Here is a 27789-nt window from a genome sequence, read left to right as displayed (position 1 = left end):
CCAGATCGGACGTCATCAAACCTCATTTTTTGTCTACCCCCACCGGAGGTTTACAGTTAAGCCGCGTTCCGCGCACGCGCAGGAAGAGAATCGCGTTGCTAGGGTGGAGCGGCCCTTAGTTACCGCGTGTTGCTGCCGCCGCTACCAAGGTTTCTTAATCGAGGAACCGCGAAAAAATGGTGGCGACTCCGCAGGTAAATGGATTTCCTTGGGCGGGAAAGGGTGAGTTAGTAATACGGTGGAGACTTAACTATAAACGCTCGTTTGCCATCCTTGCATCTGTGGTCCATTTACATGGAGGAAAACAGGGCTGGCCTTGCGATGCCCTCGAACTTGGCGCTTGGCGCTGTTGCTAGAGGATGGTTTTTGCAATGCTTGCGCTACCTCAAAGAGGAGGTTCCCCCATTTTTGCGTAAAGTTTATTCCTTAATTCCTCCCAGTCCCAACCGTTGCAGAAGTATTAAAGTGTGGCTGAGGAACTGTCGGCTCTTCCAACTGTTGCTGCTGGGATCGGACCAGCATCGCCAAGGATGCTGGGAACGGTAGTTTAGCAACTTTTGGAAAACGAGATTCCCCCACTGCTGAATTAAACGGATGCAAAGAGCCTCCCCTTCCTGCCCGAAAGAAGGAAAAACATTTTTTTCAACAGCCCCTTGATGAGGAATATGTGGCAACACTTCCTTAGCAAGGAGCCTCGTTTCTAACATCAGGGTGATGAACAAAAAAACCTCATCGAGTCCAGGGGTCTTTGGACAATTCATTTCTGTAGAAGGTAGGCACGCTGGATGGCTCTCTAATCCCGTTAGCAACATAGGGACACACCCACAGAGAACATGATAATTTCCATCCCTATGTGGACATTTAGTTATAAATAATTCTAATATAGAACAGTAGTTTTTACTACTGTTGAAGATGGTTTTTTGCAGAACATAAACTTACAATGGGTAGGTTTTTACCCCATGTTAATGCAAATAGGCCCATTATGGTTTAGCATTACCTGTAGGATTACCAGATTTCTGAACAGGTCAAATTGCTCAAAGACAATTAGGGGTAAAGGAGGACACACTATTTCACTTTCTTGGCATTGGGCACAAAAAAAGGTCATTGGTCTACATGAATATGAAATTATTTTTTCTAATATCAGAAAGACTGGCTTTTGAATGTCAAGGATGTGTTACAATAAGTTAGGAGAAAATGGTTGGTGTGTAACTGATTAAAGTTGAGTCAATTTCAGTCAGAATTTACTAAGACTATTTTTAGAGAAGGTTATGCTGCAGAGAAAAGCTGCAGGAAGAGATAGTTTGTAGATACTAAAAAAGCCAAAAAATATTTACTTTTAATGCTATGCCTGTCAGATAGAGAAAATTAGGACATCCTTTTTAAGGACATCTGGTAGCCTTAATTATGTCTGAATCAACCTTTACTTCTGTTCCTCAAGGACAGACATAGATTGATCAATATAATTCCTTATATTTTTGTAGCTGCAAATGCATTGTTACATTGCATAAATTGTGGAGTTGTATAGCAATATAATTCATGATTTTTTGCCAAGAATTGTAATCCAGAGAAGATGCTGAGAAGTACATTGAACAGCATACTGTTTTCTTTCCTGCAGCTTATAATTCTCAATCTATTAGAGTTTTTGAAGTTGTTTTGTAGATATGATCTCTATGTTCTAATAACATATTTTTGTTATTTAAAATAATTTCATGACAGTTGTTTATGACTAAATCAATGATGTGTTAATTACTTGGCGGAATGTCTGGAAAAAATGGTGTTTAAATATTTTTTTCCATTATTTGCTTAAAAGGAAGTTGGGAGATGCCTTTTTGCTTTACACCGAGGAATTATGAATTCTTCATGTCCTGTAAATTATATAGCAATAGGATTTTTCGCATGTCTCTTTCTGTCCTTCCTCCAACAGGGAAACTTTCAATGGGCAACAAGGATATATTTCAAATTGAACCCCTAACATTAGAATTTTGGATATCCTAATTCCCAACATGCCACTTTCAAATCATATGCATACTTAGTTCCTTTAATAGCAGGACTTTGAGAGTACATTATGTAAATATAGTGTTTTTAGGGAGAAAATATAATTGAAATTTATGAATGTTAATTACTGTTTGGTATAATGGGACTATTAGATCAATTTTCACTCTCATAATTACATTCATGTGTTGAATTTATATGACTCCCCATCTGAAGTAAATGACTCTGGGCGCTTAGTATTGTTTTTAGAATTGCTATAAACAACATAAACATAATCTTATTTTTTTAAAAATATACTGCATATTAAGCTAGAGACAATATACATTAATTGATATTTATAGCATTGATTTGCTGTTCCTTTGTTTATGTAATTGTACTTTTCTTCATCTTCAAGATAATTATGGAGGGAGATCTTCAGAATATTATTATCTTCAATGCTTCCAAAAAGGAAATTTTTACTATGAACAGTGGTTACAGGATTTTACAAAAAAAACTTCGTAGTAACTGGAAAATACAGAGGTAGGTGGAATTCATCATATTTAATGTCTTTTTTGAAAACTGTAATTTGTTCTGATATATATAAATAAAATTAATACACATGTCATAAAATTTTTCCTTAAAACAGATTGTATTTCTTTTTTGATTTTTTAAATGGAATAACATTTCTTGTTTACTTGCTCCTAGTTTAAAAGATGAAATTACTTCAGATAAACTTTCAGGAGTAAAATTATGGATTACCGCAGGACCCAGAGAAAAGTTTACAGCTGCTGAAGTATGTGCTAGCATTAAATACATTATCTGTTTATTGTCCAGGGATTAATTATATCTTAAATAGTGAAAAGAACTTAAATATTCATCATAAGATTTATATTTTGGTGGGGAAACAGAAAGGTTCTCTGTGCACATTTTGCTATGTGCCAAGGAACAGAATCTTTATTAGCTTGTAAATTTCTCTTTGACTTTTTAAAATATAATAAAATTGTAGAATTAATTTGATCATTTTCTTATTAAAAATAGATACATGTTTTAAATGGGAAGTGGGATTTTGGAAATATTTAAAAAAATATAAATTTTACAAGTCATGTAGTAGTTGTTAGTTGCAAAGTCATGTCTGACCCATCGCGACCCCATGGACAACATTCCTCCAGGCCTTCCTGTCCTCTACCATCCCCTGGAATCCATTTAAGCTCATACCGACTGCTTTAATGACTCCATCCAGCCACCTCATTCTCTGTCGTCCTATTCTTCTTTGACCCTCAATCATTCCCAACATTAGGCTCTTCTGCAGTGAGTCCTTCTCATTAGGTAGCCAGAGTATTTGAGTTTCATCTTCAGGATCTGGCTTTCTAAAAGAGCAGTTAGGGTTGATCTCCTCTAGGACCAGTTTGATCACCTTGCAATCCAAGGGACTCACAGGAGTCTTCTCCTGCATCATAGTTCAAAGGCCTCAATTCTTTGGCGCTCAACCTTCTTTATGATCCAACTTTCACAGCCTTACATAGCAACTGGGAAACCATACCCTTGACTATACAGGGTAGCAGGGTGATGTCTCTGCTTTTTAGTATGCTGCCTAGATTTGCCATAGTTTTCCTTCCCAGGAGTAAGCATCTTTTAATTTCTTAGCTGTAGTCCCCATTTGTGGTGATCTTGGAGCCCAGGAAAATAAAATCTATCACTACCTCCATTTCTTCCCCATCTATTTGCCAGGAATTGAGAGGACCGGATGCCATGATCTTAGTTTTCTTAATGAAAACTAACTTTTTCTTTCTTAAAGAAAAAGTCATGTAGTATGGCTGTCTTAATATTCAAGACTGTCTTAATATTCTTCTTGACTAAGAAAAAAGTATGAAACCAACTTTCTATTAATAAGACTATTTTTTTCTGCTTTTTTTTCTTTTCAGTTTGAAGTTCTGAAGAAATATCTAGAAAGTGGTGGGAATATCTTGGTGATGCTGGGAGAAGGTGGTGAATCTCGTTATGATACTAATATCAACTTCTTATTAGAAGAGTTTGGAATCATGGTCAATAATGGTAATAAATTTCATGAAAAAGAATTGCTACTTTTACAGTTTTCAAAATGTATCCAAACTCCTAGTTCAAAATAGAAAACAAATTACAACTCAATATTTATTTCAACATCTTTTATATTTTCACATCCAGACTAATAATGTTGATCTGAAAAAGAATGGTAAATTTGGTTGTTATTTTGACAAGTGTTTTTATTCTTAATATCTGTTGATTTTGGAAATAATCCTATACAAGAACTATGTTTATGTGACTTTTTCATAGCATTTATTTTATATTATTTCAATGTATTGTCTGCTTTCCTTTATATTGTGGTAAACCACTTAGAGATGTATGATATACTGTAAGGACTCTTCTTAATTGTACATATTTAGTTTTGTATATTGACTATAATCTATTTTTTTGGTATTTAATGATTTCTATAAGCTGTCGAGCATCTGACTTCAGGCAGTTAGACAAGTTTTAGGAATGAAACAAACAGATATAAGAAGCATAAATAAATGCATTAAATAAATGAATAATATTAAGTTAACATCTGAATATGTCATATTTGTTATGATTGTACTCCTAATAATTGGACAGTACAATTTTTAGTTAACCATATGTTGCTATACTGCCTTTGCTGCTATGGCTATTTCATTTAGGCTATAACTTTCCTACCTATTAAAATATCAGCAACCTTTTCTACTTTCCATACTTACATAATATGCATGAGATAACAGAAGGGCCTTGGTTTATAGTGTGTAGCATGCCAAGCTGCAGTGTGCTTGGAATAATAGCAGTGCCCAGAGCATGAAAGTAATAAAAGGAAGCTATTAAAGTGGACCTACTAAAGAGAGTCCCTGTGCCATTGTACCTCCCTCATTTAGTTTAACTGTGCATTTTTACTTTGCTAGAATTGTATATCCACCATTGACCATGGATTCATGGTTTGAAATGGAATTAATTATAACCATGAAATGGAATCTCTATCTCAAAGCATTGCACTTCAGTAACTATTTGTTTTTATTTTTAAGATTCTGTGGTGAGAAATGTGTATTATAAATATTTCCATCCTAAAGAAGCCTTGGTGTCTAATGGAGTTTTAAATCGGTAAGTTATTTGTGGCTAATTTCAGGCAAATTTTATTTAAATTATTGTATTATAAACTATTAATCTCAGTTGATTTTGTATTTCCCTCAATAAGGGAAATCAGCAGAGCTGCAGGAAAAACAGTGACTGGGATAATAGATGAAGATAGTGGTGGAAATGATTCACAGTAAGTATCCTGTATGCTACATTGCTCATGCTATGTTTTTTAAGTGAGAGACCATTTTTATAGGGAAGTTATTGTTACAGTATATTGTATCTGGAAACGCACTATGCTGCAATGTTTAAAAATTGGCAACAACATTCTTTGCATCCTTTTTCTAGGGCTCTCACTTTTGTATATCCGTTTGGTGCTACATTAAATGTGATGAAACCTGCAGTGGCTGTTCTGTCTACAGGCTCTGTCTGTTTTCCTCTTAATAGACCCATTTTGGCTTTTTATCCTTACAAGGTATGTTACTGAGTTACAACTTCTGTCCAATTTTAGTTCTTTATGATAAAGTATATTTCCTCTGTATTTTGCCATTTGAAAATAGTATGACATGATTTCAAACAAAAGGATATTAACTACTACTCTATTCCCTTGCCCACCTGGTTTAGCAATTGTCTCTATATTGATTAGTGGTTCTCTTTATTATATCATCTATGTATTATAAAAATATACCTGACTTTTAAAATTGAATTAACTTAATCTAGATAGCATGTATTAGATGTTCCCTTAGATAATTATAGTTCATACTTGTGTTGTCCTCCATTTATTATTTGATAGACTCAAGGTGGCAAATTAGCAGTATTGGGATCGTGTCATATGTTCAGTGATCAGTATTTGGAAAAAGAAGAAAATACCAAAATCATGGTGAGTCATTGTTTAATCTTATAATCTTATGTCTTTTCAAATGAAAAATTGGTAAAAAAAAATTTCCTGAAGCTCAATGTAACACAATGAGCATATTTAAACCAATGCAAGCAGATATGCTGCTTTATCCTTTCCTTCAGATCTTTATTTATTATGTGTTCATGCATGCATGCATTAATTTATGAGTTATAAACTGCTTCAATCAAATATACTATATTCTTGTTCTTTTTTGATACACTGATGCTAAGCCAGCCAATTTTGTGTTACATTTTTTCTTGAAAACCATTTTTCTTTGTCCTTGACAGTTACAGTTACTTTAATTGGGGAGCATGCATTTAATGCAGATACAATATTTTTCAGGCAATATAAGTAATTTTAAACTTAATTACTTTATTTCTAATTCACTAATACAATAAAAAAGTTTTAAAGCCCATTAAAGGTAATCAAATATAAAGAGAATGAAGGAATTGAATTGTGGGGCCAGATTTTTAATGATAGTTGTTTAAATCAGCAGTCACCAACATCAATGAGGCCGCAGGGAAATCTCACCCCCAGAGTACCTCCCAAAGCAATTAATCCAGGCTGCGCAGAAACACAAGGCTGCGCCACCCACATGGTCCGCGGGAACCCTCCCCGCCCACTTACCCGGTAAACTTGCCTGCTAAATTGCTATTTTTCCTTTTCCCAACCATCATCTGTTCTGCTGTGCCAGGAGATTTAGATTAGCGAGGAAGCAGGAAATGGTTGGATTTCTTGCTTTCTAGCTAGTCTTTAGATCTTCAGTGACCTCCCTTAGGACTGAAGGTTTGCTTGCAAGCAAATTCAGTGCAGACTCACAGCAAGCAAATTTGAGAGACTGAGCTAGCCGATGGCAGATAGATAGATCACTGAATGATTCTGTGAGCAAGTTAATCTGCCTACTTTGCCTGATTTTGAGGAAAAGTTGCTTTTTTAAAAAATAAAAAATGCAATATTTTCATGCATGGTGTGTTGTGAGTTAATTTTGTGAGTTTGCTTGCTAGCAAATTTTATGAGTTTGCAAGCAAATTTTATGTGACAGACTGAGCTAGCCAGTGGCAGATAGATAGATCTCTGAATGAATCTGTGATTCTGTGAGCAATTCAAATCTGCCTGCTTTGCCTGATTTTGGGTAAAAGTTGCTCTTTTTTTAAATAAAAAATTCGATATTTATATAAATATTTATAATATTTACATACAAGCCATGCCCAGCCAGTCACATGACAACCAAGCCACACCCACAAATTAGGCCATGCCCACAGAACCGGTTAGTGGTCCCTGGGATCTAAAATTATGAGTTTGGTGGTCCCTGAGGTCCAAAAGGTTGGCGACCCCTGGTTTAAATGCTTTACAAATGTAACAAATTTCTGTGGTTTCTTAGGAAGTACTTTTCCAGTGGCTTACAACAAATGACATTCACTTAAATCAGATAGATGCAGAAGATCCAGAAGTAAGTATATACTGTATGTGTATATGTTGATGTACATAAGCTTTATTACACAAACCATAAGTTGTTATAAAATATTATAAAAATTAAACAAATTCATAAGGCATATAACAGAAATGATAGATCACTTTTGTCACAAACAGAAATAAGTTTGAAGAAGCAAGATACAATTATTTTCAGATAAATATTTGAAATTTAAAATTAGCTAAAAAATTAGTGCAACATATTGTACTTACATATGATTCGTTTTAGTGTAATTCTAAGCCTTAGAGAAGTTAAAGCTATAGATCTAATGAATAAATTTCAGGTAAAAATATAATTCCTATTGGTAAATTAAAGGAAGATATCAAAGGCTAATTTAAAAAAAAACATAATTAGGTATAGGTAATCAGCTTGACAAATACCTACATTTACCTCTAACCATAATTCTTTAAAATAATTCTTTAAAATAAGTGATCAGCAGAATCAAAAAGGCCATAAGAACTGCTTAAAGGCAGATTGAGGCATTTTGTGCAGACCATAGAACATCACTTAGCAACATTTTGTGAGATGGAGTCAGGCTGAACTGCTAATAAAGCTGGAGGACTGAATGGAAATAGGAACTCCTGCCGAGCTTTATCCTAATAGAAGTAATACAAAACAACATGATTCAGCATGTGAATTGTTCCTCCACTGCAGAAGTACAACTTTCCCTCAAGCTGAATATGTCAATATCTCCCCTCAGTAACATTGGTGGGAGGACATTAACTTTGATCAAAGAAAACCTCCGCTGAATTTGGGTTTGTTACTTGGTTGAAGTATTTTTATTGGGCAGAATGGATGAGTAGATCTGCTCAGAAACCTAGACAAAGATGATAGGTCAATTTGTATGTTATATCTAGAGCAGGCTATTTAAGAGTGGATAGAACTTATTCAGAGCCCTTAAGAACCAAATTTTTTTTACTCTCTCATAGAATACTTGGTTTCAAGAGGAATTAAAATTCTCAACCACTATTAGAGGAGCTAGACCAGCGGGAAAGGAGAATAACTTAAGCTGGTCAGAAAATGTCCAAGTCAACGCTTTAGTAATATGGGTTTGAACTGACTTTACAGTGTAGTACCATATTAAATTAGATGGTAAGATGGTCCTTAGAAATTGGGACTGTACCAGGAGGGCGGAGCTGGCGTCGCGACGATACGGCATGCGATCTTGGAGGTCTGAGATCACTGCCGATATCTTTGCTCCTGGATGGTCCAATTGGATCTAAACCGTCCCGAAGAGACGGTGAATGTAAAGAGCGCATCCTGTCGATCCCCGGGATACCGCAAAGTCCCTGGTAGATCCAGGAGAAGCTCTTTTTGCCAGCGGCAAAGAGGCAGCCATTAAAGCTGCTGAAGTTGGGACAGCTCCGAAATGAAAGAGAACGGAAAGAGAGAGTGTGCCGGTTTGGTGAGAACTTTTTCTTTATTCTAAGAAAATCTTTTCTTTATTTATTCTAAGATTTGAAAGGACACCCTAAGGAAAAGAAAGAATCTGTAAAAGTTTTGACAGAAGTGATTAAGCGGCGATTTTAAACAGGAATGTCAAAGTAATATTTTTATTTTTATTTTTTTTCTCATTGCTGGATTTTCTACACATGATCTTATATTTTGAAACTGGACTGGTTTTTTTCTCTTCTTTCATCTATTCTTTTTCTCCTTTTTGATTTTATAATATTTTAGGCTAGAGACTCCCTTTTAGTTATTTTTTTAAATATCTTTTTCTTTTTTAATTAATTTTTATTATATTTTGCTTGGAAAAGGAGGGGGAAAGTGAAAGCAAAAGAAACTTTGTAACACTGCCAACTAGAGGCTTGGAAATATTCTATTTCTCTTTTGACCAGACAAAGCTGAGAAAGAACTGAGATTTCTTTTCAAGGACATTGCTATTTGATAAGATAGAGGGAAGAGCATGGGAGAGTATTATTACAGGTGCTCTTCTGGGTTTCTATCAACAGCTGGAGTCTGGTGTTGAAGCTTATAGGAAAAGAAAAGGTGATAAGTCTCTGGAGAAGAGAGTTATAATAAGAGCCTTGGATAATTAAATAAAGTGCAGTGTGCTCTTTATATTTTTTCTAAGCTGCGCTACCCCACCTCATCAGTTTACATTTTGTAATAGCTATTTGGATTTTTGGCTCTTTGGAATTTGTCTTTGTTTTTTTTTCTTGTCTTTGGAAGTTAAATTTCTACGCTTGCTTTTTATTTTAAAGGGAAAGCTTTAGTATTAATGATTCCCTTCCTTTTCTTTTTAAGGGAGTAGCCTTTTTTTCTCTCTCTCTTCCTGGTATTTTTGTCTTTCCACCTACCTTCCATATTGTTTTTTGTTTTTGTTTATCTTTCTGGCCTTTTTTTTTCTTATGCATCCTTTTATATTTGAGACCTCTTAATTGGATTAAGGTGTTGAAGAACCTGAATAATTTTTCCTTTCTTTTTTAGCTTTTTATTCTTCACTTTTCCGCCTTTTTTAGGATTTTACAACTTTTTCTTTTTTGTGTGTGTTTATGGTCTTTTCCTTCATTTTTGAATTTTTACTGTTATCTAACCAATCAATTGTATTAAGGTATACAAGAACCTGAAGAATTTTTTTTGTTTTTTTATTATTATTACTATTTGGCTTCTTTTTTCCTACTATTTTTATTTGGAACTGCAATTGGTTATTTCACAATTGGATTAAGGTCTAGAAAAACCTGAAGATTTTGAATTGCTCGAAATGAGTAGGAAATTAACAGCTCCTGTTTCCTCAACTTCTACTTCTTCCTCTCCATCATCTGGAGGACAACGTTCAATACAGACAATGTTATGGCAAGAAAAAGAACAAGAAAAAGTGACCCTGCAGATGATTATGCAAGGAATTCAAAATATTCAAACAAGATCAGAGAATATTGAAAAGAGAATAGAGAACATCGAACAAAGAACAGGGAAAACTGATGAAAAAGTAGAGACAAGAATAGCAAGAACGTTCAAGAATAAATCCGAAAAATGTTGGAAATGTCATTAGACACCTGGCTCATATTACCATATGTGGTGGACTTGTGCGGATGCTAAAAAATACTGGACTAGAATCCACACGTGGTTGGAAAAAATGACAAAAAAAACATATAGATTTGAAACCAGAGATATTTTAATTGGGAATTTTACCTGAAATATATAGTAAAGACTTGAAATACCTGATTGTAAATGTATTAACAGCGGCTAGGATTGTATTTGCTAAAAACTGGAAAAATGAGAAAACACCATCACAGGAGGAAATCATTAAGAAAATATTGGAATGTGCTGAAATGAGTAGATTGACATTTGAAATTAGAGAACAAGATGATAAACAATTTTATAAAATTTGGGATCTATTATATCAATGGTTAGACAATAAAATATAGTAATGAAATATGTAGACTTTTAGAAAATAATAAATATATAAAAATGTATTCTTTTCTTATTATATCTACAAAATGATTCTAGGATAGATTTGGGATGATAATATGAACTGTCATAAAACAAATTAAGTAAAATATGATTATTTCATAAAACATGAATGAATAAAAGTATAGTCAAATGATTGATTAATAATATTAATGTATTTAATATTTGATTGAAAATATGAGATTATATCCAATGTAATTGTAATTGAAGACTACGAAATGGAAGCACAAAACAATTTGTAAACCAACCGGCACACTGTATGTATATATATGGAAGATGGCTTGATGTTTTTATGTTTTGTTTGTTTATGTTTGTTTTAAAAACCAATACAAATTTTTAAAAAAGAAAGAAATTGGGACCTGAATGGGCACATTTGAGTTCCAAAAAGAAATTCAACATGCCATTCCTTATTAAAATGTTATTACTGTGGCCAAAGTTTCAATATAGGTCGATTTACAAGCATAATTGAGCCCAAAATTTATGTTGTTAAACGAGAATTTGTTAAGTGATTTTTGCCACATTTTAAAACATTTCTTGCCACAGTTAAGTGAATCACTGCAGTTGATAAGTTAGTAACCTGGTTGTTAAATGAATCTGGCTTCCCCATTGACTTTACTTGTGAGAAGTTTGCAAAAGGTGACCTTGGGATACAGCAACGGTCATCAGTATGAACCAGTTGCCAAGGATCTGAATTTTGATCACATGATCATGAGGATGCTGCAAAGGTTGTAACTGAAAAACAGTCATAAGTCACTTTTTACAGTGCCATTGTAACTTCAAAAGGTCACTAAAGTGAACTTTTGTAAGTCAAGGACTACATGTATTTTGTTATGATTTTTGAACTAATTTAGATCATATTGAAAATATATAGTCAGATTCATAAAAGTATAATAACTTGTCACAGTTTAAGTAAAAAGTTTTATTTGATTAAGCAAAATATATAATTGTGCTTTATCTCAATGTTCAATGTTTCCCTTTCACTACCACCTTTTCAAGTTGGATTTCACAAAAAAAATTTTTTTTTACAATCAGTGTTAACATGAGTATATTCCGACCAAAGTATTTCGTTATTGAAAGCAGTTTGTTATTCAAAAGTGTTGCATTAGTAGATGTATTTGCTCATAGTCTGAAGATGGAACAGATTAGTTTTGAATTCAGGTAGTCCTCAAATTGCAACCATTTGTTTAGCAACCATTTGAAGTTATTCAACATTGAAAAAAATCACTTATAATCAGTCTTTGCACTTAGGACGGTTGCAGCATCCCCACAGTCATGTGATCAAAATTTGAGTGCATGGCAACCAACATGTAGTTACAATGATTGCGGTGTTCCAGGGCTATGTGATTTGTCATAACTTTCCCAGCTATCTTCCAACACGCGTAATCAGTGGGGAGATCTGAATTTGCTTCATGACCATGTGATTCAGTAAAGAACTGCCATGATTTGCTTAAGATCCATGGGAAAAAAGATTGTAAAATCGGGTGTCCTTCACTTAACAACTATCTTTCTTAGCAACAGAAATTCTGGTCCCAATTGTGGCTTAAATCTAGGATTACCTGCATACTGCTAAGTTTAGCACCTTGACAAGAAATTAGACTTATTTTATATTTACATATCTTAATTGTATATTAGATTTGTAAATATGTTAACACCCATTTTTTAAATCCCAGCTACTATTTTGCTCTTTTTTTCAGATTTCTGATTATACAATGCTTCCTGATATAGCCACTTTGTCAGAACGATTACGAGTTTGTCTTCAAGAGGGAGATGAGAATCCACGAGACTTTACAACACTGTTTGATATGTCTATTTACCAACTAGATACTACAGCACTTCCGAAAATTATTAAGTCAGCACCTGAGAGTATTTATTCTTAAAATAATAGGTTATTTAAAAAAAAACTCAATAACAAATTGAATTTAAATATTGCATGCATTGGCATAGAAATTTAAAATCTACAATGTGTGTGTGTGTGTGTGTATTTTCTTAAGTTTTCGCGGGTACTTACATGTATGGTATTCAGATTTGCTCGGGTATTTTCCCACATCATTGTAGTTGTGCTTTTAAAGTTGTAGCAACGTTTCAGCAGAATCTCATCTGCCATCATCAGGCTTCTGTATTGTGTTCATCTGTGGATGATGGCAGATGAGATTCTGCCGAAATGTTGCTACAACTTTAAAAGCACAACTACAATGACGTGGGAAAATACCCGAGCAAAGCTGAATACCATATATATATATTGTAATATACAGAAAATGCTCAAGAAAGCAAACAAATAAGCTAGTGGACTTCCATGTATGCACCAGAATGTTTTAAAGTTATAAGAGTTGAGCTATAACATACCAGATCCAAAAAGAGGAGCAAATAATAATGGGCTATGGCCAGGAAAGTTCCTTTTTCTCTTCTGTGCAGAAGATTGTATTTCCCAGCGGAATTGTGAGAAGAGTCCTGGATCTATGGTTCTTCTCGCTGTGCTACTTGTTGCACTGATACCCATGTTTCCTCAGTGCAACAAGTAGCACAGCAATTTCTTCTTTGTTTATACATCTGCCTAAGAATTATTTGTACCTTTTTTAAAACCAAAACTTTCCATTGGTGATTCGTTAGCCTGTTTATTCTAAGAATTATCATTTTTGGACTGTGGCCTTAATATATAACACCCTTTTTCTTATTGACCAATAGCACTTCATTGCTCGAGTTCTATATACGTTTCTATTTTTGCATCAGAATCTTTAGAATTTTAGATTCTGATTCAAAAATAGAATACTTTCAATTGTACGGATCAAAATATTAACCTTATGTGAAGTCCACAGGGTTATTGCAGTATAGTCCTAATCGGATTTATTTTAAAGTTGCCCCATGCAGTTTTGTAGAACTTATCCCTAATAGTTGTGTTTAGGAGTATATTTTCAGTAATATTATGTTCTGTATGATCAATTTGATGTTTTACATTTATTATCAGATTATGTAAGCTAACTGTATTCTGCAGGTCTTACGAACAGCTGAATGTGAAATACGAACCACTTCAGCTAATTCAGCCACAGTTTGAAACACCTTTACCTGCACTTCAGCCAGCAGTGAGTAACAGTGTCATTTGTTGTTACTACAATAAAATAAGTGTATAGGGAAAACAAATATTTGGTTCTATATATAAGATTTGATCCAGAGTACATTAGTTAAAAAATAGCCAGAGTACATTAGTTAAATTAAGAGGTGAGTATTACAAAAGATGGATAGGAGGCACATTATAAAACATGGAATACCTGCAGTAAAGGTGAATCAAGTGTTTGAGAGAAAGGCTAAAATTTCAGATAAAGGCTAACAGAAATAGTGATTTTGAGTAGGTTATAAATAGAAAGCCAATTGCTTTCTCATGGACATTAAAATGCTTTGATTAGTATCCTACACCAATATTCCATTTTTTGAATAAATAAGGACAAATCAGACATTTTTGTTTCACCTTTTTTACTTATTAGGTTTTTCCACCAGCCTTCAGAGAGTTGCCTCCTCCCAGCCTGGACTTGTTTGATTTGGATGAAACTTTTTCTTCTGAGAAAGCTCGTCTCGCCCAAATAACAAACAAGTGTAAGTAGTTCAAACTGTTGTGGTGAGTTTGCTAAGCTAATTTGCAGGATGGTTGAATACTTCAGCAACTTGAATCCTCCACAATGGGCTATAATTTCAAACTAAGTTGGCCGAATTTGCATTTATAATTTTCTGTTATTTTCTCTAGAATTGTTAATGTATGAATAATGAATATAGGGGGCAGGAGGTGTTACACAAATATATCCAAATAATGTCTGGGTTTATGGTAGAAGTAATTTTGACCCATCATTTTGACAGTTTATTTTAGGTATCCTATATTTTAGCATTGCTATATTTGATACAAAAAGTCCATTTTGAAAATTTGCAATTGGAGAAGAAAGTATGAGGAACAAAGCCATGAATTCTTGATCAGGAGAGGAGTCTTTCCCACAAACTTACACATGGAAATTCTGTTATCTCTCCTTTTAGAGAGATCAATAGGGTTGTCAGACCACTTTGGGCTTTTAAGATGATCAGAAGTATTGTAGCTAGACCACCTACTCAAGAGAAATGTGAAGTATTGGCAGGGGGTACATTTGTTATTGTATTCAATTTGGCCTTTGGTTTAAAGTACCCTTTTATTGATTTAGTCCTTAGTTTTAAATCTCTAGCAAAGTGATTTCTAGTTCACGTAATTTCTTAACATCTATCAAGAAGTCTATTAAATCTTTAAGGCATACATTATAATTCATTTTTAAATGTAACTGTATCTGCACTATAATTCCCTTGTTTTTTTTTAAAAAAAAGGAATTATTTTGATAAACTAAACCTGGTTTTGATAGTAAATTACATTTGCTTATGAATTGCTTTTAAAATATGAAAGTAAACTGGAATAATGAGACACTATATGCTTAAATGACTATACAATATTGGGACAATATTTCTGTGATAATAGAAAAATTGGTATAATAAAGATAGATATTATTCAGAGAAAGCTCATGTAATGCTATGGCAATATATGATTAGTGTTATAAGCAAAATAAATAAAATTATCCAATATGTTAGAAACAGAGATAATCTATTATACATGGAATTGCCTGTTATTGCTTGTATGTAATGAATACAACAGAAGAAAATATATTTCATTATGGCATTCCATTAGATCCTCTGATTATTTTTCAGTTGTACAAATTAATTTGTTCAACAAACTCATATGTTTTAAAAATAGTTTTGTATGCAAAATATGAAATATTGTTGATGTTGCTGTCAGTAAAATAATAGTTACAAAATATGTAATAACTTGTCATTATAGAAGAGTCCATAATTTATAAAAGAGTGGTGGAAAATAGAAGAAATATATAAGATAATTATTTAGGCTTTATTGAATTTTATAAAACGCATTTCAGACTGCCTTTCAGCCAAAGTTCAATAGCAATTTCAGCTTACCAATTATTTCTATTATTGCTTATAAGTAGACTTGGTGCTTAAAGCAACAAATGTATGAACATTGGATGGAATGACACTTATTAATGTTTTATATGAAAAAACCCAACAGTTGCTGTTAACTATCTCTTTCACATACAATTGTGCCAATGTTTTTTATCAATTATAAAAACACGTTTCAAATGACTTTCTTTATGCTCTTTAGAAGATGATTCTGTACAAAAATAGGTACCATGACTCAAAATAATATTTGTATCTATGTGTAGCAATACTTCTTTGTATTTTATTAGGTACTGAAGATGATCTGGAATTCTATGTCAGAAAATGTGGTGATATCCTAGGGGTAACTAATAAATTGCCAAAGGAACAGCAAGATGCCAAGCATATACTGGAACATATTTTCTTTCAAGTGGTGGAGTTCAAGAAGCTAAATCAAGTAATTATTAAACATTTTCCTTCCAGCCATATATAATGGTTTTACAGGTGGTCTTCATTTAACGACTACTCTTCAGCAAACCATTCAAACATATGGTGGTGCTGAATGTGTAGTACTTACCACTGATCCTTGTACTTATGGCTCACACGTTCCCGTGGCCACAATATTGCAATCTTGGCACCTGGCTCACAGTTATGACTTTAAAGCATCCCATGGTCATGCGATTGTGGTTTGTGAGCTTCCCTGATGTCTTCTGACAAAAAGTCAATGTTGAAGCTGCTGAAAAGTTACAAGTCGCAATAATGTGACCCATGTGTTTGTCACTTAGCAATAGCACTGGGACGGCCAGAACTGCCATTGCTAAGTGGTGTGGACATGTGGCTTTTCAATTTAAGAGCTTATCTGTCACTTAACAATGGAGTGTCCAGCCCAATTAATGACATTAACTATGGACTTCTGTACAGGAAAATATAAAATTAGTTTGTGGAGAAATTGGATATCTTACTGATCTTAGCATGCTAGTTTGGAAGTAGCATACTAAAATCATACAAATATACCATAGCTTTTAAATTAAGAATATTGAAATAATACTTCCTGAGGATTTTTTTTTAAAGGTAAAGATAATTGTGCATTCTTTTTTCTGTAAAACAATTATCTATGATCTAAATTTTGTGTCCAGTGGGTCAACATGATCCATCTCCTTAGGTTTTGTGGCCCAATATTAACAGTCTTCTACCCTCTCCCAAATAACTGTGTGTGTGTGTAAGAGTATGTCCATGAGATATTTTTATGGTTCATTTAACCCTTAATTGGAAGATATGCAGGGATGATGATCACTGAGTATGTGGGAATTAAAATATATTTTACTTTTTGCTGATTTTTCAAATCACGTGGCTACATTTCTTTTGTAGTACAACTCCCAAGATACCATTTAAAGTTATGTGGCCCAAAGGAAGTTGCATACAGTTGAACATAGCGATGTTCCCATATAGACTGCATTTATGTATTTCTTCCTTCCTCTTCAAATTTCACACCTGGTGCATAAAGCAGACTGCATTTTTACTCATGACTGCAAACTAGATAGAAATAAGCTAATTAGATTTTAATCTTAACACATTATTGTGCACCAAGATTGTCTCTTAAAAGAGGGAGATGACTTGAGAAAAGGATACGTCCTGAAGGATACATCTAATTCCTTAACCATTTTGTGTTTATAGTATTTAGGTCTGGTTATTTCAGAATATTTCAAGTTTTTTTCATGAAGTATTTCACAACTGAACATAATATAATATAGCTCTGATGCTATGAAAGCAGCCCCAAGTACAGTCTCTACCAGGGTTTTTATATGATACATCCAGAAGTGTCTTGTGTTATGCAAAGTATCTAATCTCTCCAGGGTCTCTTTATGAAGGTTATTATCTCTTTAAAAAGCAAATGCAATGCTGCAGTATTCCTCAGAATAGTTCTATGTACATTGGTTTATATGACTAGGGAATATCCAGAATTTTAGGGGCAGTACAAAACAGAAAAAACAAAGTTAGGTAGTTAGTAGGATGAGCTGAGTTACTGATGAAGAATTTCTAAGTATTCTTGTTTACTAAAGTCAATTTCAGATAATAAAAATATTTTCCAGCGATACCTTTAAAATTTTAAAAGCTAGGAATGGAGAGCCACAATGATGTATGATGTACTTTAATATTTTTTTCTCTTCTGAAAGGAACATGATATTGATACAAGTGAAGTTGGATTCCAGGGTAGTTTCTGATAAATCCGAAGTAAAAACAATGTGTCCTTTTTGGAAGAAGAGGAATCATAATTTTATTGAACAAGCACATGACAAGTGACTGTTACCTGCCAATTTTCTATAATTACACTATGTTGTAAATTTGAAGATAATCTAAAATTTTGAATGAAAAATTGTCTATATATATATATATATATATATATATATATATATATAAGACAATTTTATATATATATATAATATTGTATATTTAATGTGTTTTTTAAATAAATCATTTGTACAATTTGAAATTTTTGTTTCTGATTAGTTCTCTGTTGTTCTGAGCAATATAAATACGTATAATGGCTAGGGAAATACATGTTAGTGATTAGTTATTGCAAGATATGAAACATAGATGGAATTCCATGAATTAGGAGGTCTTAAAAGGCCTCTCTTCAAGTACAGCTTTGAATGAGGAAGTCTGTTCAGCAGTTCATGATCAGAAAGGCCTTTCAGTAGTTTAGCTGTAGAGATAGCTGTATTAAAATTTGTGTCTTAAGTGATTGTTAAAATGAGAATATCCTTGATCCATTTTTGAGTTAGAATGAGAAGGTCAGTTAAAATCTCAGGTTAAACACAGTTCATGTGAGGTCAAATAAGTATCTAAGGTGATTTATTTTTTTAGTGTTGATAGAAAAACATGCAGTTGAGTTATACCAAGCTTTTTAAAAGCAGAAGAGTAAACAATGTGGCCAATGTGGCCAACAAAGTATTAAAATGGAAGTCGCTGATTTAATCTCAGAGAAAAGATTTCCACACATAATAACCAGTACTTTTGTTCTATTTGGTAACTTTATTTATAGGAACAAGATTTAGTCTTTCAATTCCATTTATTCCTGCTCAGCCTTCTGTAACAACTTATTTCAAGGAAACGGAAACAACTCATACTACTAACAGGTGGACAAGCAGGGAAAATACTTTGTATAAAGGTCTGCATTCTGCTTCCTGCAAAAGTCAGGCTTTGGTTTAGGTTTCCAGCAAGCATAAAGAACCCACTTCACTTTGTACACTATAAACAAATCCTGTTTTGACAATGTCATCAGGTGATCCATGTTGCCGAAAGTATAGGAAAAAAGAGGAACCTGTTATAACTGCCCTACTACTAGGTTAATCCAACTTAACAATTGGATCTTTGTGGATTTAAGAGTATTTTAATTCAGTGGATTACAAGGCAAACATTGATGCCCCCTATACTTTTATTTCTTTCTACACACTAGCCCTTTCCTCCAATAAAGAACCTCATCTAAACTGCCTAATGGCCTAGAAACTCTGGAACCTTGGAAAACATTTAGTTTGATTCCCCTTTAGCAGTAACTGAGTTCCTACAATGTGAATCATAATTTATTCATAAATCCACAATTAGATCTATATATTTTGCTAGATCAAACCAAGTTGTGGTCAAGGATAATATATGGTCTGACTCAACATATTCCTTTAACTTAAAGTCTTTTTGGACTGTTTGCTAATATTCAGGATAAAGGCAGTTGAGATTGAGAATCATTTACTGCAATAAAAGTTGCTCCAAAGCCATAACTGAGATAAACCCACTTATAAATAGGAGCAGCTATTATACAGCAGCTGAGATTCCTGAATTTAGTTCTAGTGATTCCTAAGAATAAAAGTAGTGACTAAATATACTGGCATCTCAACATTTCAACCCGCAATCCCAAAACCAACCCCCACAAAGACTAGACAACAAATTAATACTAATGCATATGAAGTAATATTTTACCCGATTAAGTCTGAAGCTGTTTTTATACCAATGTTTTCGGTAGCTCATTGCTCATATTTCAGCTCTTCACATCAACTATAATGGAAGGAGACATTCAGTGGTATGCATGGAGAATGGCAAAAAAGCAATATCATAATATAGTAGTTTTGCATTTTTCAATAAATCTGGCTTTCATTTCTAAATTTCATTTCTCAATTACTAAATTATTTGCTATCATGCGCAGATCCTTAAATGTAAAAGGATGAAGTCACTTTCAGTTAATGTCTTTGTGGAATAATATCTTATCAGACTAATTTTTATTTGATTTTTTTTTTTTGGCTCACTTGTCAGCAAGAAAAGCATCAGCTAGCTTCATTTATGGATCAGCTGGCATAGCAAAATGTGACCTCTCCAGAGATGGCGTATCTGTTTTCATGCAACCCAGGGAGCCAGTATCTTCTAAGCTTGCTTCAAGAGACAGAGAATTATCCACAGTGGCTTGTATTCCAGAAATCTCCCATATTGGTGGCTGTAGTGGCTTCTTGAAGACCACATCATCACTCATTTCAGAACTTTTTAGTATCATGTGTTCAGTTAGTTCAGAGGCCTTGTCTTCTCTGCATGGTGTAGATGACTTAGTATCATGGTACGTGTTCACTAAGGAATTTGCTTTGCTGTTATTAGCAGAACTCAAATTAGACAAGTCAAAGGCAGATGGTTGGGATGGGGTTTTACAAAAAGATGTCCCACTGTCACATGAAGTTTGCAGGTCTCCTTTCATACTACCTGAAGAAAATTCTGTAACCTTGACATTTAGAGTAGTCCCTTTACTGTCCCAGTCTTCTGATTTGGGAGCATGATTCATGTCCAGAAATAAGCTGCTACCTGGAGAGTTGTTATTGCTGGAAGCACTCATCAGAAATCCATTGTCTAATATGTCTTTCAGGGATAAAGTACCATGATGGTTTTGAGAAGACATCTTCTAGTTCAGAATCCTAGTAGTACCTGATAACAGAGATAACCAAGTTAACATTAAACATCGATATGGAGTTTTCAAATTTCATTTTTTTTCTGTGCTGGTCATCAGAAAAGTTCCAGTAGATTAAAACCTGGCCAGCAAGTCCAAGTTTATTTGAAGAAAATATGGGGGCTAAATTGGTAAGAGAAGTGACAAATTATCTTTCCATTATTGTAGGAATTGTACTTTTGTGATTCTAGAACCAACCAACCAACACTGTTGTTCTAAGCAATGCAAACCCTAGTATTTTAAAAGTTGTTTAGCATAGGTGTAAGTATAATTTTTCAGACATTCATATGCATTAGATCGTAGCCAGGACGTTATTTAATGCTGTAAAGAGTTTTTGACAACAGTGTTTAGCAAAATATAAAGGGATAATCCCCTTCCCTGGAAAAAAGTTTGCAAACTAAAATTTAAAATAAGGAGACAGTATATATGATATTTAGTTGAAAGTAAGACTATTTTAAATTTAAGGTAACATTTCTCCTAAAACAGAATAGTAAATAAAAATAACAAGCACAAAAATCCTGAGCAGTCCCCAAATGCTTTCTCTTGTCAATATAGTTGCAAATTTCAGTTCCCCCCAACCCCAATATGCACACATATATACCAAAAGGTACCCTCCAAAAGAAACAGTCCCACCAAAATAAATAAAATATAAATTAAAAACTATTGTGATAAAATAAGATACTGTCATTATAAAGTTATTTGAACTCCAACCACATAGAATGCTATAGCAAAACACAAGTGCTTTACTCTCTCTTTCACACACACAATCTATTCCCATCTTCAAGAAGAAACAGCAAAAGAAGGAAATAAAACAAGATGTAGTTGGAAGGACTGAGTGAGTTAGCTGCACTGGGAAGAAAAATAAAAAGAAGAAAACTACATAAATGAACCAAGGGAAAGTAGTAAGAAGAAAAGAGTACATTCAATTATTATAAAAAGGATTATATTCAACAAGCAAGCAACACCCTACATATATTTTAGCTGTGACATCCATCCTTTTGACCCTCCAAACCCTCCTCATCCCAATTCACAGTAAATTATTTGGAAAAAACACACATGATCTTCACCTCAGGTAAGTAAGATACTTCAGTTACAGCAAGATTTCCAATTTCATAGAATAACCGCTTCTGTAGCCATTTGAACCAGATATACCGTTGCTTTGGATTGATATAAGCTAGCTAGAAAAGTTAACAGGTTAAAGCCAGTCCTTTTCTCCAATCTTTCAAATGATTGGCCTGATTCCATGAGCAGTTGGGGTCAGCACATTAAGTGAACAACTAAATCTGGGCAGTAGCCAAAATAGAAGGGCTAGGTTTGTAGATAAACTTCTCCCAGATAAACATCCTTCTGAACAGATCATAAGAAGGGAGGTATATGGTTAACTCATGTGGTAGAATACAGACAATGTTAGATTTCATTAGATATTACATTTTTCACTATCACCATCATAATGGCTAAAGAGGCCTAGAAGTGACTGAGGTCTTTCCCTATTCCATCCAGGGTTATGCCAACCCCAATTGGGGTACTTTTAAGAACTAAGGTGGACGAAAGTGCCAAATCCAGTCTAAACATCTAGCTGAATGTGCAATCAACCATAATAATTTCATTGTATCACTGAAAACCCCAGTTAGTAAAAGCTTTCTGGTCAATTTTACAATGGTTAAGATTGCTGGGTTTCCATCTATCTTGAGATTCCCAATCATGTGGGATTCATGACTTGGATAGCAGCTGACAACCATGTCATGCAAAAACATATTTTCCTAAGTGACAGAAGGGACACTACTACACATCCCTCTCTTTGAAGAAAATGTAGAAAAGGAAATCACCTATAAACATTTTTTGATTGCTACGACTCCACTTCCAGACAACTCTACCTGCGACATACCATCCTATAAACATTTAGTTTGATACAATATGCAAAGTCACAACAGGAAAACCACTAATATTGATTGAATACCTCCTGTCATAGATATTTTGTCTTGGGTTCAGCATATGCTAAAATGCCACAATGAAATGACCCACCTGTTCAAAACTAAAATGCAGCTTCTCCCTTCCAACATCAACTAACACATACAAGCTCCATTTTACTCCAGTTGCTTCCCCTCCCACCCACTACCTGTATCCTTTTTATGCTAAATAGTTTATAAGCTAGACCAGTGTTTCTTGACCTTAGCAACTTTAAGATGTGTGGACTTCCAACTCCCAGAATGCTGGCTGTGGGAATTCTGGTTACTGAGGTCAACATATCTTAAAATTATGAAGTTAAGAAATATTGAAGTTAAGAACACAGTAAGCAGCAGTTATTAGTATTCAGTAGTCAGCAAGAATCCTAGTCTTCACAACTAAGAAATAATTTGAAGTTTTCCTAAGTAATTGCAGAATATAACTATGTTGCTCCAAGACTATTTACATGTTCATGTTTTTTTCTACAATGCTCAAGAACTAGTTAACCTGCAGGTGGCATTTTCTGACTCAGTTGCTACATTGTATCATCTGCTATTTCTCCAAGATACATAGCTCTCACAGTACTGCAAACAGAGGAAGCATTTTAATATTGCAATTCTGTGAAACACTAGAAAATAAGGCAAAACAAAGTTTCATAAATTTCTAAGAAACAGCAAAATCAAGGTCTAACTCCCTCAAAGACATAGTGGTAAGGAAGAGACCCTGTTCAGACACTCCTGAAAATTCTTAGAAACTTCTCATTTGCAAGTCTTCAGAAATAAAAGCCTTTTGTTTTTAAGGGTAACTCTAAATAGTTCTAAACTAAGGTACAATTTTTTTTCTTCCCAAGAAAAAAACATTATGCAGATTTTATACTTCTACTTCATTCAACTCTATTAAAAATTTAGAATACCTGCCATTAAAATCAAAACTAGAACTTACCTAAGTTCTAATAAAACAATACAACTGTTTTTGGAAGCTTTAATGAATTACAAAGAAGGCTGTTTATCTTCAATAACCATTTTTCTAAAGTGCAAGAAACGACAGCTAATGAATATACTCTTATAAGCCCAATTCATACATTGTGGCACCTTACTTAATATTCCAATTAAGCTTGTTTAGAAGACTGAAAAGTTCTGACCATCTGAAGATGCTTATAGAGAAAATTCATTACAACAAACTCTCACTGATGTGTCTCACCTGTTGCTTCCTCCTCCTTCCCCATATTGATTAGGTGTCTTTAAGTTGTTATTGTTAACTCTTTGCAATTTTCTCCATGATGGTCTGTCCCTAAGCTGATCTTTCAGTGGTGCACTGGTGCACTCATCCCATTGCCTCCTCACTTTGCCCTAATTTAAGACCTACATCAGTTTAGCCACTTCATGCACCTGAGCTGCAGCTCAGACATTTTTGGCTACCGTAGACCAACATAGTTCTCCTACTATATTACTATAAGATACTTATCAGAAAATCACTCTGTTGATGACCACAAACTTTATTGAGAAGTCCAAAATCAAAATGACAATCGGAACTCCTTCCTTCCACTTCTTTCTATCTAAAATACTAACTTAACCCCTTCTTTGGCTACTGAAATTACTACTTCTCTTTTGATTACTAACAATAGATACCAAAGGAATGTAATTTAAACAAAGGACATCTCTGCCACCCAGTGGCTATAAATATGAATGCCTTTTCCTGGGGAAAAAGATTAAATTGCTAAATCAAATGTTATGTTCTTTCATAGAGATATATTGATTGCTGAAATATATAAAGTTTGCATCCAGTACTAAAATATTTTTCAATTGAACCCCATACTCAGTGGAAAATTTCTGCTCTAACAACTATCCAAGGATAAACTGATGTTTTTAAATTACAAAATACTGCAGGAATCAGCAATTAATTTACATGGTGTAGTGAAAAAGAATATTGATCTTACTACTTAACAAAAGAAAATGATTTTTTGATATATCATGCTGTATTTAGAAGTTTTAAGTTTATCCTTTTACAACCAATAATGTATTTTTAATTGTGGTATCTTGACCCTAAGGTAATATTGATTGGATTCACATATTGTAGTAATTTTCAAAAATAAAAGCAGGTTGAGAGCTCAGTCTGTACAGTAATTGGCTCAGTCTGTACAGTAATGAAAATTTAAGCTTATGTCCTCATACTAGATTAAAACCAAACAAACCACACTGGGCCTTAGGTAGAGTTACCTATTCAAGAACTTTATTTTTTAAATGTAGAAATCCAAATTAAATAACTTAATTCTGGAGAGTCAGTAAAGTTGCAGTATGCATTTTTGGAAAACATTAAATGGTTTAGAAAATGAAGAGAACTTATTTTTTATATGCTAGTGCCAAATGAGGAAGATAAGAGATATCTTTTATGATCTTCATTTGGCATCAGCATACAGATAGTGCATTAGGTAGAATACAATGCAAACTTAGATCAAGGTCATTGCCTATTCAGGCTTTTAAAACTGTTACAGTGGCTTATGAGCTATTGAGGAACTGCTGTGGCTCCTTTCCATGTCAGGCACCCCCCTTCCACCCTCTGGTTAGATGACAAAGTGAGGAAATAGCTCTCAGTTATCTGAAACCTCTAAAGTAGCATTGCCTGAAGCCAACAGATTTGTCACAGGAGCTCTAGAGACCATCAGTCATTTACAAATGATGTACATCTTTGGCTGAACATAGGAGTTTTGGTACTGATTTTAATGCAGAAGCATGCAATCCAAGTGTACAAATAACAGAACAAATATGCCATATTTCTTGAATTAAAAAAAACCCTTCCTCAGCTAAGCATCCCCCACTTGTTTAATTTTAATTCCCTGAATTGATTTAATTTGTGGAAGAGACCATTTAAGTATTAAATCCAACCATTCTGTGCAGGAAGCCAAATTAAAGCATCTGTGACACTCTCTTCTGCTTAAAAACACCATAAGGAAGTTCACTATGTTTTTGAGATATTAGTTCGCCTGTCAAATTATTCTTGTGGTGTAGACATGTTTCTTAATATTCAGGTGAAATCTAGTTTCTCATTTAACAGCAGCATTCCATGTCCTGCACTCTGTGATAATAGAAAAGACTTGAGCCTATTGAATGATATCCTATAGAAACCTAGCAGATTCTCTTACAAATAATATTGTCAAGTCAGGCATCCCACATCATCTATCTGTGAATTTGACTTGTGTACCCGATGGGAAGAATTTTCCACTCTTCCATGTTAAATGTGGTTTATTATTTTTAGCCCATTTTAACTTATTTTGTTGTAGAAGGTATAAAACTGTCACTGCCAGTTTTTCATTATGAATAGGGTTAATATATCCCTTTAATTGCTTGTGAAAGTCAGTTATGGCTGTCAAAACAGGAATAAAAGGCAAAAGAAACATATATTTTTTTCTAGCCGCTTAAAGGGCTGCAGAGGTTTAATTTCTAACAAGAAAATAAGCGGTGCAGGGGAAACCAAAATGAATCTGAATAGATTTACAATTTGCATTTCCTGTTCAGCTGCAAGGTTGAAAGAACACCAACCAATCCTTTAAAAATGTATCTTGAAACAGCAAGCCCATTTCTATATTTGTATGGATCTCATGCTTCAAACTCTGCAGGGAAGCAACTAGGGAGGGCAAGTAACATGTGGATACCATCATGTAAATCAGGGGTTGCCAACCTTTTGGAACTCAGGGACCACCAAAATCATAATTTTAAATCCCACAGACCACTAATATGAATTTTGAATGATGGTGGCTTGCTGACATTGGTGGGAAAGTTGGTCCCATATGCCAGACCTTTGGTCATCCCGGAGTAGCTGCTCCTCCACCCAGGTGCACCGGCCTGCCATGGACTGGAGGAGCTGCTCCAGGATGACCAAAGGGCCAGTCTTGTGACTACTGCAGATCTGGAATGTGGGACCGACTTTCCCAGCCAACATTAGCAAGCCACCCTGGGATGGATTTCCCTCTCCCGCCATTGGTCTTACCTTCCAATTCCAGCTTGCGTGGCTCGATTGAAGGTAAGGTTTGCACTTGGCCGAAAGGTGGGGGTCAGCGGTTGGGCGGGCCATGTGGGCAGCATAGCCTTGTGTTCCCGTGCAGCCTGGATTAATTGCTTTGGGGGGACATTTTTCTGCAAACCACCAAAATTTTCTCGCAGACCACCAGTGGTCCCTGGTCCACCGGTTGGTGACCTCTGATGTAAATGATATAAATTGTTTTTTATTCAAATGTCATAAATTATTTACACAAATGACAAGGTAATTTGTGCTATTTGGGATATGGGATGTCATAATTTCTTCTGTCAGCTGACTGTGAAGCCTGTTCCTGGTTTCACATTACTCATTAAACTAATATGTAATGTTGGGTTTTGGCTTAGCATAGGCACAATGTTTGCAAAATATGACATGTCATTTACTGTGTTACATGAACCCACCATTTTTCAAATACAGCAGGTACAGAAAAATACATAAGTGGAAGTCTTCATCCAACTGGGTCCCTTTTAAATATTAAACTACAACCGCATCAACTCTCACAAGATCCATGGCTACAGCACTTGGTAGCCTTCCGATTCTTTATGGCTTAAGACATTGTTATATTGTAGTATTATTAATAGTATTAATAAACTCTACATACTTCTTTTTGGAAGGCTAGCCGTTTTTGTACCGTAAATGCCCTTTTATGACTCTTGGTTCATGAAACGTCCTAGCATATTCGAAATAGTGACCTTCTACTCAGGTGACTTTAATTGGCTTAATGTGAATCTTTGGCTCTTTATTTGTTCTTTAGAATCAACGCGGCCGCTGTGTTTTTTTTAATAGAATGCTCCGTCCTAAAAGACCTATTTTAGCCGCCTGAAGCTATCGATTTTACAGGGATGCGTGGACTGCCTTTGCTTACAGAGGCCGTATTTCTCTTTTCGAGCATTGCGGGAATGTTTTTGGTTTTCTTTCTTTCTTAAAAAGGAAAACACAAAAATCCAACTTGCCCGCGCGCGCCATTTTCTCCCAGCCCCCACCGCCCGCCCTCCTATTTAACACAGACCTCGACCGCGTCATCGG

General features: G+C 34.5%; 2 protein-coding genes across 4 annotated transcripts; one reads left to right on the top strand and one right to left on the bottom strand.

The window, feature by feature from the left end:
- Positions 1 to 18183, top strand: IFT52 (intraflagellar transport 52). 3 transcript variants are annotated; one of them, XM_026682440.2, is made up of 15 exons: positions 106 to 194; positions 650 to 772; positions 2387 to 2511; positions 2677 to 2764; positions 3894 to 4023; positions 5034 to 5109; positions 5204 to 5275; positions 5431 to 5557; positions 5876 to 5962; positions 7362 to 7430; positions 12557 to 12711; positions 13852 to 13939; positions 14339 to 14447; positions 16121 to 16266; positions 17984 to 18183. In XM_026682440.2, the coding sequence occupies exons 3-15, from the start codon at positions 2393 to 2395 to the stop codon at positions 18029 to 18031; spliced, it is 1314 nt and encodes a 437-aa protein (XP_026538225.1). In that variant the 5' UTR covers positions 106 to 194; positions 650 to 772; positions 2387 to 2392; the 3' UTR covers positions 18032 to 18183. The 3 variants fall into 3 exon arrangements, with proteins under 3 accessions (XP_026538224.1, XP_026538225.1, XP_087815507.1); XM_026682439.2 differs by lacking the exon at positions 650 to 772 and having other exon boundaries at positions 1 to 194; XM_087959381.1 differs by lacking the exon at positions 650 to 772 and having other exon boundaries at positions 112 to 222.
- A 689-nt stretch (positions 18184 to 18872) lies between these two features.
- LOC113421832 (uncharacterized) lies at positions 18873 to 20761 on the bottom strand. The gene has a single exon (XM_087959379.1). It carries the CDS (start codon positions 20737 to 20739, stop codon positions 20137 to 20139), a length of 603 nt encoding a protein of 200 aa, XP_087815505.1. The 5' UTR covers positions 20740 to 20761; the 3' UTR covers positions 18873 to 20136.
- Between the last annotated feature and the right edge of the window lie 7028 nt (positions 20762 to 27789).

This window comes from Notechis scutatus, chromosome 3 (genome assembly GCF_049901735.1).
Source record: "Notechis scutatus isolate UNSWTSFEM ecotype Mainland chromosome 3, rNotScu1.2, whole genome shotgun sequence".
NCBI lineage: Eukaryota > Metazoa > Chordata > Lepidosauria > Squamata > Elapidae > Notechis > Notechis scutatus.
The sequence above is the reverse complement of the archived record's forward strand: the minus strand, read 5'-3'. Positions and strand labels throughout refer to the sequence as shown.